We start from the raw sequence: 12,227 nt of genomic DNA, 5'->3' as shown, positions 1-12,227 counted from the left end.
TAAAAGGGTATTGATAGGCTTGCTAAAGTAACTAATTTTAGCTGTCAAATACTTTTGTATTTTGAAGTAAATTAGTATAAATTTGTTTTTACTTTTATTTCGAAAAAGTAGCAATAATCGTAAAAGGGTATTGATAGGCTTGCTAAAGTAACTAATTTTAGCTGTCAAATACTTTTGTATTTTGAAGTAAATTAGTATAAATTTGTTTTTACTTTATTCGAAAAAGTAGCAATAATCGTAAAAGGGTATTGATAGGCTTGCTAAAGTAACTAATTTTAGCTGTCAAATACTTTTGTATTTTGAAGTAAATTAGTATAAATTTGTTTTTACTTTTATTTCGAAAAAGTAGCAATAATCGTAAAAGGGTATTGATAGGCTTGCTAAAGTAACTAATTTTAGCTGTCAAATACTTTTGTATTTTGAAGTAAATTAGTATAAATTTGTTTTTACTTTTATTTCGAAAAAGTAGCAATAATCGTAAAAGGGTATTGATAGGCTTGCTAAAGTAACTAATTTTAGCTGTCAAATACTTTGTATTTTGAAGTAAATTAGTATAAATTTGTTTTACTTTTATTTCGAAAAAGTAGCAATAATCGTAAAAGGGTATTGATAGGCTTGCTAAAGTAACTAATTTTAGCTGTCAAATACTTTTGTATTTTGAAGTAAATTAGTATAAATTTGTTTTTTACTTTTATTTCGAAAAAGTAGCAATAATCGTAAAAGGGTATTGATAGGCTTGCTAAAGTAACTAATTTTAGCTGTCAAATACTTTTGTATTTTGAAGTAAATTAGTATAAATTTGTTTTTACTTTTATTTCGAAAAAGTAGCAATAATCGTAAAAGGGTATTGATAGGCTTGCTAAAGTAACTAATTTTAGCTGTCAAATACTTTTGTATTTTGAAGTAAATTAGTATAAATTTGATATTATTTTAACTCCCTTTGAAAACCTCAATTTTCCATACAGAGGGAACGGAAATAGCATCCAATATTCCCTGAGAATGGTTGCGCATTCTCAGTTCCCTCTATATTTCGAACGAAGCTCTCATCGGTCTTTTTTAATACTAAACGTTTTTTCCCCTGTCGCTTTTAGCTAAAATTTGGGTTTGCCAAAATTAAATTCTCAGCCATACGATTATTTTTGATTCAAATGCTGTTCGGTGTTAAATGGAAAAATTAATCATATTACTGAGAATTACACTTTTCCGATATTTTTTGGGTCGCTTCGTTCCCTGACAAAAAGTCAGAAAAGTGTAAAATCTAATTCGGTAAAATTTGGAAATTTAATCAAACAATTAGGGCAATATTGAGGATTTTAGTAAAAAATTAATTAAATTGTTTTCAATTTGGAAGTTTTTGATGAGCAATTGAATTTTTTTTGAAAATGTTTATTATGAATGTTTGAAAAGAAATTTAATTAGATCAAAAAGTATTAAATGTGCACTTTTAAATGGTTTTATATATATATTGGATTGAAGTGAAAGAATTGAATTGAAAATGTTTATTATGAATGTTTGAAAAGAAATTAATATCAAATATAGCACTAAATATATATATATAAGTAAAGAACAATTGAAAATTATATCAATATAGTTAAAATAATAAATGAAATGAATATATTCAAAAAAATTGAATTAATTGATAAGGTTTTGAAATCATTTTAGATAATGCTGAATGTATTGACGTTCGTACAATTTAAATTAATAGAAGGTTCAAATAGATTAGAAAATAGAATCAAGAATAAAACAGTTGTAACTGATATATCAATTGTCAATACCGATGAAGGTCAAGCAAGCAGAATCGAGGAGGCAGGCAGTTACAAGCTCAAGATAGATACAGAATCTGCAGCAGCCATCAAAAAAGTATACTGTTGTGCATGAAAAATAGCGTGACTTCACTTTTGGCAAAAGTGACACTATTTCTGATGGTTTTGTCATTTATTTGTCAGATTTATAAATGGATAATAATGCTGTAAATCAGATATTAATTAAAAATATTTAAGATTTATGTTCGAATTGAAAAGCAAAATGATCTTTTTTTAATTGAAAAACGTTAATATCTGATATTTTGAAGTTTTTAATATTTGTTAGTATCTTAAATTATTGAATGCATACGTTTTTTATGTTCTCAATTTTAAAAAAATTGTGAAGAATTTAGTTTTTTGGAGATGGATGTTTAATATTTGTGAGTGAGAATGCAAGCAGGAGTTTGGTACTTTAAGGCTAGGTTGAGATAGATTTCCCATTATATTATCTGTGAATATATTGTTTGAAAATTCAAGATATAAAAATATATTATCAAAAAATTTTATATTTTTAAATACAATCGGGTGGAAATATAGTACAATGAGATAGCAATGATATATTTTATAATGGGAGGTAATCTGAAGATAAGTAGCAAATTTTATGCGATTTTGATTGGGAGTTGGAGGGTGTGAGTACTATAGCATGTAATAGTATCTCACACCCTCCAATTCTTCCTATGGCGTCGAAAAATTTTTGGTGAAATGCGACGACATTTCACCAAAAATTTTTCGGCGCCATATAGAGAACTATAGTCTGCGAGGTACTGATTCTATCTATGTACCTCGCAGACCATAGAACCAACAAAAATGGCTAATAATTTGAGAGTCTATATGATAATGTAAAAGTTAAAACATTCAAGTATTTAAGTATTTCTTTAAAATATTAAGTTTTTTATTTTTCCAATAAAATTCTAATATCAAATATTTTTATTTAACGATTAATTTTATTTATATTTTTATAGTTTTTTTAAGAAAAAATATTGTTAGGGTTTTATGGATTTTCAATTAATATACAAGATAATTCATGAATGTATATATTTTCAAGTTTTTAAGGATGCAACACTTTACATTTGTAAACTGTCAAAAATGAAGTCACGCTATTTTTCATGCATTACAATCAAAAAAGTATACTACATTTTCACCGATAATGACCAAGCTGCTCTTGGAGATCAAGATATTGATGGTAATAATGATAAAATTAAGAAATTCACAGAAGACCAAATTACACGCAAGGAATGATACATCACAGTAGATGTTAGTGGTGTAAGTGGCGCTACAAGACATTTACATGTCGTCATAGCAACTACTCAAACAGTAGATCAAGTGACCACAGATTTAAGATCTGAGGAATTCAAAAAGGAAATCAAAATTTATCCAAAAATCAGCGGTGCTTCAATTGTCAATACCGATGAAGGTCAAGCAAGCAGAATCGAGGAGGCAGGCAGTTACAAGCTCAAGATAGATACAGAATCTGCAGCAGCCATCAAAAAAGTATACTACATTTTCACCGATAATGACCAAGCTGCTCTTGGAGATCAAGATATTGATGGTAATAATGATAAAATTAAGAAATTCACAGAAGACCAAATTACACGCAAGGAATGATACATCACAGTAGATGTTAGTGGTGTAAGTGGCGCTACAAGACATTTACATGTCGTCATAGCAACTACTCAAACAGTAGATTAAGTGACCACAGATTTAAGATCTGAGGAATTCATTAAAATCATATTTGGCAATCATGAGCATCCAACTATTAATTTAATTCAAACTCCTGAAAAGTTTATTATAAAATTCCTGATACAATTGTCTTGCCAATCACAATCGATTTTCCAAGTTCAAATCAAGGATATTCGATTCGTGCTGCTAGGCAGACTTCCAAACCAGATTCTCTTTCTGGATACAATTTACATGTTCAATTTACTGAAAATAAATATTCAATGCAAATTCCCGATACAATCAAAGCCTCCGACTATGATCCGATATTTGTTGCTTTAATTTTTGATCATACAATTGTTTCTGAACAAAAAATTGATAATATTATAATTTGTGCCCCTCCAACCATTTCAGATTTTAAAGATATGAATTCTGATAAAAATGTTAAATATTCAGCTGATCAATTAATCAGTTTCATTTAAAGCTGATGTAGTAGAAGATGATGCCTCAAAGGCTTCTCCGATGTATCAAATTAACTCTCAAACACCAGAACCTGCTTTGTTAACTAAGAATGATGATGGATTTTATCAATTTACAATCAAAGCTCCATCCGAAATCCCTAATAACCAACAAATCACAGTCAAATTATCGATTAAAGATCCTGCTGGACAAAAAGCAGAAAAAGCATTAAAGATTGATGTTAAACAGTCGCCATACATAACAGAATCACCAGATAATTCTGAAGTTAAAGAAGCATATAAAGCAGAAGAGCCAATCGTTGTTATTATTCAATTCAAGCATTTTGAGGAAAGGACAGGAAAATTCGAATATAAATTCTATGAAGATCAAAGTTATATTCCACTTCCTGAAAAGAATGTTAAAGAAGTTTCTAGCGGTTCGAGTACATCTTCTAAGAAGCTCCTAGCTGATGATGGCAAAACATATCAACTTACCATACCAGCTCCTAAAATCGATGAAATTAGAGATTCAGAAGAAGCTAACTTCGGATCAGAACTGCTCAATCCGATGAACAACCCACCTTCAAATGTCTTCTCTAAAGAGATTAAACTTGAGAAGACAAAATATGTTTCAGGAAACAACCAAATCCAACATCATCTCCTTCTAAGGGAGGATTATCTGGCGGCCAAATTGTAGGAATTGTATTTGCCGTTCTTCTTGGCATTGTTATTATTGTACTTATTGTCTATTTCATTTTCTGTAAGAAACCATCAAATGATAGATCTTCTTCTGATATGAAAGAAGATTCTGGTTCTGGTGTATATGTTTAACTTCATTGATCTTTATATTTATATTTTTTGTAAAAGCATTTTTCTTCTATAACTAAAAGCATAATATTATCAATTGATTATTGTATCACCTGACAGAAAATGTTTTAATTAGTTGTGTCTGTTTCTCATATCTTAAAACAAGTTATTAAAATACTTTGTCTTAAGCAAACCTAATAATGCAGTCCACCGTTATAATCTATAGATCAGGCAAATAGAATTATAGACGGTTTTAAAATTAAATTTGACGTAATCTCGAAATCAATAATTTGGAATAAACGAGTGAAATGCTTGTAACATGAGCTTTGATTCCTTATATTGTGTATTTTATAAAATCACATATAAGCCTTAAGTTATATTGTTCAATGAAAGAGCTTTTTTGTAAATACAAATTGTTATTTTAATTCTGATATAAACGAGAGTGCAGCAGGATCACACCTTAGTGAGTTCTATACCAACAATTGGCTTATATAATATCAGCCCGAGAGAGGGTCAAAGTTGCTATTTGTCACTTTTCCACAAGAATATAATGGGGAAAAAGTTATCATATAGTTGATCTCATTCACTGAGATGAGAGATGCATGTAGTGTAATGGGATAAACAGTGGGATTGCTGCTCTAAGTCCTAGGTTCGAAACACATTGGCTTCATTTTTCTCTTTTTTATTGACGTAAACTATTCAATTTTTGTGTTCTCCATTCAAATTTCAGAATTTTTTTTTGCAGATTTCACGCTACATTCGAAGTTACCTTTTGTAACAACCACCACTGCCTACGAAAGACGAAAGTGTGTCACGATTTCACCCGGAAATCCGACGGTTGTTTAAGAGTATGCACTTTTGTCACCTACTCGCTGATATGAGCAATTCTATCAAAAAGTATTGCTTAATATGGCTGAATTTACATCCAATGCATAGTTATTATTACTATTTGATTTATATCATACTCTTGAAATAAAAAATTACAAAAATTTTCCTGTAGGTTTACAAACGATAGATAAAAATGGGTCTTCAAGAAAGTACACCATCTGGCGCACAAAACACTTCATACTATGGTACATCAACTCGTGACATTACACCTGATAACGCGATGGAAACAATCAGAGAAATTCAGCTCGAAAAACTCAATCAGAGACTAGCAAAGGATCGTGCTAATGAAACACCACGATTCAAAACACCTCTAAGCTTAACGAACATGTCGATCAAACATAGCGGCCAGTTTTTAGTATTTGTATGCCAAATTAAATCAGATACTCCTGGTCAAGCAGTCATCATTGCTAACGGAAAGATGAGCTCATTCAACTTTCCAAAGATCGCCGAGAAGACTGTTTGCAGCATTCCAATTCCTACAAACTCTGACTTTATGATTGAAATAACTATCGATTATCATCATTACCATGAAATTATTCCACCAAACACACATATGGTTAAGAAGCACATATACGAATTTAAGCTTCTAGACTCAGATAGCATATTCAGAGTTCAATATGTATCACAGACTGTAGTCTCAACAACAAAGACTTGCAAGATAGATGTAAATAAACCGATCGAAGTCATCGATGAAAATCTTACCGGAAAATGTCTCTTCTGCTTGGCAAATGAGGCAACTACAGATATATGCGACAAAGACCACAAAGTATACTGCGATGCTTGCAAGGAAGAAAAATCAATCAAGCTTGCAGAATGTCCATACGATAGAGTACAGCCTGTTGAGCAACCTCTCATTGAATTGTAATTTGATTGTATTTTATTTTATTGTATTATACTCTCTCGTCTATTTTCATTGATTAAATGATTATTCATTGAACATTATTTAGAATTAATGCAATTATTTTTTCATTCAAATATTTCTTTTATCTGAACATTTATTTATCCAAAAATCAGTAAAAATATTATAATAAACATCAATTTATTTAAAAGAATCTATTAATAAATTTACAAATTTTTGCTTGATTTGGAACGGCTAATAGCTTGCTTCGGTTCTGGTATGTAATGCGGAATATATACATTTGGTGGCAAATTCAGGATCCTCGAAAGTTTCTTTTGTTTTTCTTCTAAATTTAAAACCCATTCTTGGAATCTTGTTGAAGGAATATTCTCTGACATTTCCTTAAATCTGTTAGAGAGCTCTTTAGCAAAAGTGTAAATAAATTTTTGGCGATTTCCCCAACCTTGAATATTTTTATTGAATTTAAAAGCGTTTTGCCAAATTAAATTCATATCATCTTTCCAATCTTGAACTTTTGCATATTTATTTTCTGTTAATTTCCTCAAAACTTCGCGTAAGCACATTGGATTTTTAATTTTTGAATAATAGGCTGAATTTTTATCATCAACAAACTCTCTGAAGTCCTGTGATATTGGCATATCAAAAATTGCATTTGTTACTTTGATGCAATACTCTTTTTCAAAACTGTTTAATCCTTCCATTTAAACTGTTTATTATTCTTTCCGTCTGAAAAATATCAAAAATCTCATAAAGTTAAAAAAATGGGGGCGAGCATCATAAGAAAAATTTTTCGAAAAATAGGGGGTGTTAGTATACTCAACCCCCTCATTAATTATCGTTTCTAGAGGAATAGGAACAGAGGCCTTTTTTCAGGTAACCTTTAAGAAGTTTCCGAAAGAGTTTATGCTCATATAACCTCATTTCCAGGTAAATAGGGGGCATTGTTCTACTAAAAGTTTAGTTGCATACTGGCCTCGTTTCCTAAGAAACTTAATCAAGAGGCTATCTCAATAAGCCTTGACCAATAGGAATAGGATAAAGGAATATGTAATATTGAACTGCCGTAATCTTAAAGCAATAACCGATAGACACAAGCTCATCACTACTTGTTTGGTTGTTCAACGAATCTTTTTATATCATAGTACACTACGCGTATCTCATACCTCCATTCAATAGATGATTTACTCATAATTACATTTAAAACCCAAAAGTCGAAATTTTTTTGAAAATATTATTCAGATTCAACGAAAATTTTCATTGATAATACAGGCATATAAAAGTTTCCAAGATGTAATCACTTGTCTTAACAAAAAATTTCATTCTCTTTCTATAATTTGAACAAAATTATGCAACCATCAGGATTTTCGTTCAGAAATCATGTTTCATTCCTCTATGTATATAAGAAATCATATTTTCTACGGAGAAAACTCCATTTTTTATATTTTTCCTAAATTTTAATTTTTTACTTCTTTTTAATTTCCTTTTATTAAGAGCACACTATCATCCTTGAAGGATTTTCAATTTTTGCATCACAACTACATTGTTGCATATTTTACCATAACAATTCTTATCTATTGTTAACATTCACTAAATTCGTGCACACATTACTTTTTCATATATGAAAATACTGATAGCTTCTTAAATTTCCAATTGAATCTTTCCTTTTGTACATTTTGTTTGAAAATGTTATTTTTCTGCATGAATATCTTAATACTTGGGACAAATATATATATCAAAACCAAACTAATAGATTCTAGGCTCAGATATTTTCAATTTTCTTCTTATTTATTCTCCAATGTGATTATATGAGAATTCTGTTAAAACATTTCTTAATGCATGAGAAATCAAATATATTACAGTCATCTTTCAATATGCAATGTTTATGGTAATACTTAAATTTTTATCTCTTTACACTAACTTTATTATGAAAGGCATATTACAATGTTAAATTCACATCAAAATAGTGCAAAACGTATCTTATATTAATTCCAGACTTCAAAATATTTAATGAAATTTAATTTCCTTCAAAAATTAGAATAACCATTTCAAATTAAGAAAGCAAAATTATAAAGTAGCAATACGGGTTCATTTGTCTTTGATAATAATAAAAAATATTGATTTAATAAACAATTGAACTTATTAATTTTCGAGTAAAGATAAAATTATTCGAGAAAATTAATAAGTTCGTCATCTTCTATTAATTTTCACATGTTTTAGAATGTATAATCTCAATGCAACAATAATATTGGATAAAAAATTCGACGAGTAATGGTTTTGCTTGAAAAGCGTATGAGCATTATTTGAATTAATGTATATAATACAAATGTGGTTACTATAGAAGGTAGGCTAAAGAACCTAAATGCGTGTTTCGGTATTATTGATTACTTATTCCACAAGAGTGATGGTAAATCCTATTCCTGTTTGTCAAGGCTTATTGAGATAGCCTCTTGATTAAGTTTCTTAGGAAACGAGGCCAGTATGCAACTAAACTTTTAGTAGAACAATGCCCCCTATTTACCTGGAAATGAGGTTATATGAGCATAAACTCTTTCGGAAACTTCTTAAAGGTTACCTGAAAAAAGGCCTCTGTTCCTATTCCTCTAGAAACGATAATTAATGAGGGGGTTGAGTATACTAACACCCCCTATTTTTCGAAAAATTTTTCTTATGATGCTCGCCCCAAATATATTCTTATTATGAATATTCACTTATTTTCGATTTTTAAAAAACAACAAAACACATTTTTTTAATCAAACTTAACTCGAGGTTTGGATTGCTGGGGCTGTACTTGTGGAATACCAGCAGATATTCTGGATTTGAGAATGATCACTTCCTGTCTTAATTGTGTAATAAGGGAAGCTTGTTGAGCTCTAATTTCTTCATTATCAATGTAATCTTGCAGTAACTGTTCTACTTTTGATCCAAGTTCAGCAACTTTAACATCTGTATGCTCTAATATTGTTAATCTCGCTTGTAATCTTGCATTTTCAACTAAAAGTTTTTTTATCTTTTCTGTATCTTTAACACGTTCCTTTTTAAGTTCTTCTATTGTTTTTAGTATGTTTTTTGTGTCTGTTGGAAGATTTGATCGAGTTGATTGAGAATTTGAAATTTGTGACTGAGTCATTGAAGAAAATGAAAAAGATGGAACACTAAACTGTTTTGGTACAGATTTATTAATTGGTTTCAGTTGAGGATCAGAGTTTGCAGGACTAATTTGAGATTCAGAATTATCTTTAGTATTAGAAGGATTTATTGGAGAATTTACTTTGCTGTCGAGATATTTTGAGCTATTTGGTATGTCATCAAGCGTTGGTATTGGTTTAGTTGGAAAACCTGGCGAACCTGTTGGTAAATTGATGGAATTTTGATGATCTTGATTAAAAGACGACATATCAAAATGAGAAGAATCGTTTAAACCGCTAAATGATGCATTTTGTTGATTTGTTTCTGGTATTTGTGAATTAATTTCTGATTTTTCATCTGTTTGAGGGTTTTGTTCTATATTTTGACTAGTACTGAGATTGGAAACAGAGTGTAAATCAAATTCGTCATCAAACTGTTTAAGTAAATCCCTTGCTTGCATTGTTTAAAAATTTGAGAACTTTATATGTCAATTTATACTTTCTGACATTGTAAAATTCTCAATATAAAAAGTATTTATTGAAAAAAATGAAATCGTCTTTATCTGACATGTTTATTTTTTAAACGTTCGCTTAGTATGAGTAAACATTATCATTCCCTAATGAACAAGTATGGGTCATTTTAACCCATAAATATCCCATTTGTCAAAATATTTTGCCATTTTGAATCAATATTTAAATACAAATTTGGTATTTGATTATTCTATCATATAATCAAGAGAGATATAATTTTGCATTTTGAATTTAATACAATAGAATCAGTATATCCTGATAATAACAATGAATTACAAAATAAAAAAACATAAATCTTCTCTATTTAATCGGCCAAACATCAAAATGATATGAGTATGGCTTAATATAATAGAAATAGAATATTATATATAAAGAAAATAAATAAACACTTTAAATAACAAATATATTAAATCGAAACTAATTAAGCGCGCGAATTTCACGTGATCCTTTGCTAGTAATGCAATGGATAACAATAAATATAGGTGTTATGATCGAAGTGAACAAAATTAAACCATATTGCTTTGCAAGCATTTTTGGCGGCATCCAATTGACTTCTGGCTCTTTATTCATGTCAATATCGATTTTCGTTGGCTCTGCGAAGAATGTTTCTTTCTTCTGGACGAGATGAGGATTATATTCCAAAATTAATTCCGGAGGATCAGTTGCTGATAATGCGTAGCATCTAAACTGAAGTGGATCTCTCAATCTGTTAAGGTTTGGATTCGTTTGTTCAAACTTACACAAAGTTATTTGTATTTCTTCGTAAGAACCGATTTCCAAGAGAGATAAATCAAATCTACAGTTAGAGAACAATATACTCTTAGCATTAATGATCTCTAAAAATTGAGGAATTGAATTTTTTGCAAATGTAACCTTTTGAAAAACAAAATTTTGAATGTTTAAGTTAATCATTGGAGAAGCATCTGATCCAGAATTATTTATTACATTGCATGCGTTGAGTTTTGATGGATTTATAAATTCAAAATTAAATAAACCATTTCCGAGGTTATTTGCAATAGAAGTAAATCCTAATTCTGCATGTAAACACTCAATGAATGTTAATCCACAGTCAAATAGTACTCTTCTGTTACAAGATACGTTTGAATTTTGAATTCTTATAGGGCTTTTGTAAAATTGTGTTGTAGTAGATACAAGATCGTTTTTCTTCATTCCACATTCACTTATTATACTATCATCAAGATCTATTAAAGACGCTGAAAGGTAAAAAGCTTGGCAACCTCCCATGGCTCTGCTATCTTCAAAACATGTCATGGAAATGTTAACACTTTTACAATTCATATAAATGCACCCGCCTTTTTGAATAGATTTGCAATAAATGAAGCCAGATCTGATAATAACTGCATTTGTTTCATTATTTTCGCATAATAATGCTCCGCCATTTGTCGAAAAATTCTTACTGTCAATTTGAGAGAACACGCATTGAATGATTTCGATATTATTATCTGTTATGTTGGTAAATTGATCGATTTTTTGGATTTTTTGAGAGTATTCGGATATAACTATTGCTGGGGATAAAAGTTTATTAAATTTCATTTGAATAAATTTCGAATTCGGATGAAGAGAATAATAAAATGGAGAAAAGCTACGGAAATATTGTGATCTTGAGAAAGTATGGTGCATATAATTTCTTGAAAAACTATCAACAAAGAATGGCGAGCTACTTAACGATTTTGCTGATAGAGAAATTATACTTAGATTCATAAAAATGCCCATCTTACAACAAAAATCTTAGCTTAAAATGTTGTGAATCAATATTCTATTCTTAGATACCAAATTAAATGATTTTTATCAATTCTCAAAATTTTTTGTTCATAGATAGCTTAATTTGAATGTGAATCTCAGTTATATATTTCAAGATATCTGATTTAAATAAGAAATTATCGAAAATCACTTTTATTTTGATATTTTTCGAGGAATTTAATTCTGAATGAGTTTTTAATCACTGAGACATCTTCTATACTCTATGCTTATTTCATTGCATCATAAGTCAATATTCAAATTCAATTGTTTGCCAAAATCGTCGGAAATTTTTTGAGATTCAATACTTTTATCAGTGATATAAACACATCATATGTGTCAT

The 12,227-nt window shown here is 29.5% G+C and overlaps 5 protein-coding genes across 5 annotated transcripts, besides 2 other annotated features; 2 read left to right on the top strand and 3 right to left on the bottom strand.

The window, feature by feature from the left end:
- Positions 1-1,109: part of a mobile genetic element that runs on past the window's edge.
- A 2,871-nt stretch (positions 1,110-3,980) lies between these two features.
- On the top strand, positions 3,981-4,613 carry TVAGG3_0565940 (uncharacterized protein; the record flags this gene model as incomplete). The annotated part of the gene is made up of 1 exon (XM_051238586.1): positions 3,981-4,613. The coding sequence occupies one exon, from the start codon at positions 3,981-3,983 to the stop codon at positions 4,611-4,613; it is 633 nt and encodes a 210-aa protein (XP_051096410.1).
- A 951-nt stretch (positions 4,614-5,564) lies between these two features.
- Positions 5,565-5,594: a mobile genetic element.
- A 119-nt stretch (positions 5,595-5,713) lies between these two features.
- On the top strand, positions 5,714-6,480 carry TVAGG3_0565920 (uncharacterized protein; the record flags this gene model as incomplete). The annotated part of the gene is made up of 1 exon (XM_001581749.1): positions 5,745-6,476. The coding sequence occupies one exon, from the start codon at positions 5,745-5,747 to the stop codon at positions 6,474-6,476; it is 732 nt and encodes a 243-aa protein (XP_001581799.1).
- A 196-nt stretch (positions 6,481-6,676) lies between these two features.
- Positions 6,677-7,171, bottom strand: TVAGG3_0565910 (bromodomain family; the record flags this gene model as incomplete). The annotated part of the gene is made up of 1 exon (XM_001581750.1): positions 6,677-7,171. One exon carries the CDS (start codon positions 7,169-7,171, stop codon positions 6,677-6,679), a length of 495 nt encoding a protein of 164 aa, XP_001581800.1.
- Positions 7,172-8,358: 1,187 nt separating this feature from the next.
- On the bottom strand, positions 8,359-10,057 carry TVAGG3_0565900 (uncharacterized protein; the record flags this gene model as incomplete). The annotated part of the gene is made up of 1 exon (XM_001581751.1): positions 9,217-10,056. One exon carries the CDS (start codon positions 10,054-10,056, stop codon positions 9,217-9,219), a length of 840 nt encoding a protein of 279 aa, XP_001581801.1.
- Positions 10,058-10,520: 463 nt separating this feature from the next.
- Positions 10,521-12,048, bottom strand: TVAGG3_0565890 (uncharacterized protein; the record flags this gene model as incomplete). Its single annotated transcript, XM_001581752.2, has 1 exon — positions 10,544-11,680. The coding sequence occupies one exon, from the start codon at positions 11,678-11,680 to the stop codon at positions 10,544-10,546; it is 1,137 nt and encodes a 378-aa protein (XP_001581802.1).
- Positions 12,049-12,227: the final 179 nt, after the last annotated feature.

The sequence above is a fragment of the Trichomonas vaginalis genome, chromosome II (genome assembly GCF_026262505.1).
Source record: "Trichomonas vaginalis G3 chromosome II, whole genome shotgun sequence".
Lineage (NCBI taxonomy): Eukaryota > Parabasalia > Trichomonadida > Trichomonadidae > Trichomonas > Trichomonas vaginalis.
Note: the sequence above shows the minus strand (reverse complement) of the source record. Positions and strands in the feature narration are given on the sequence as shown.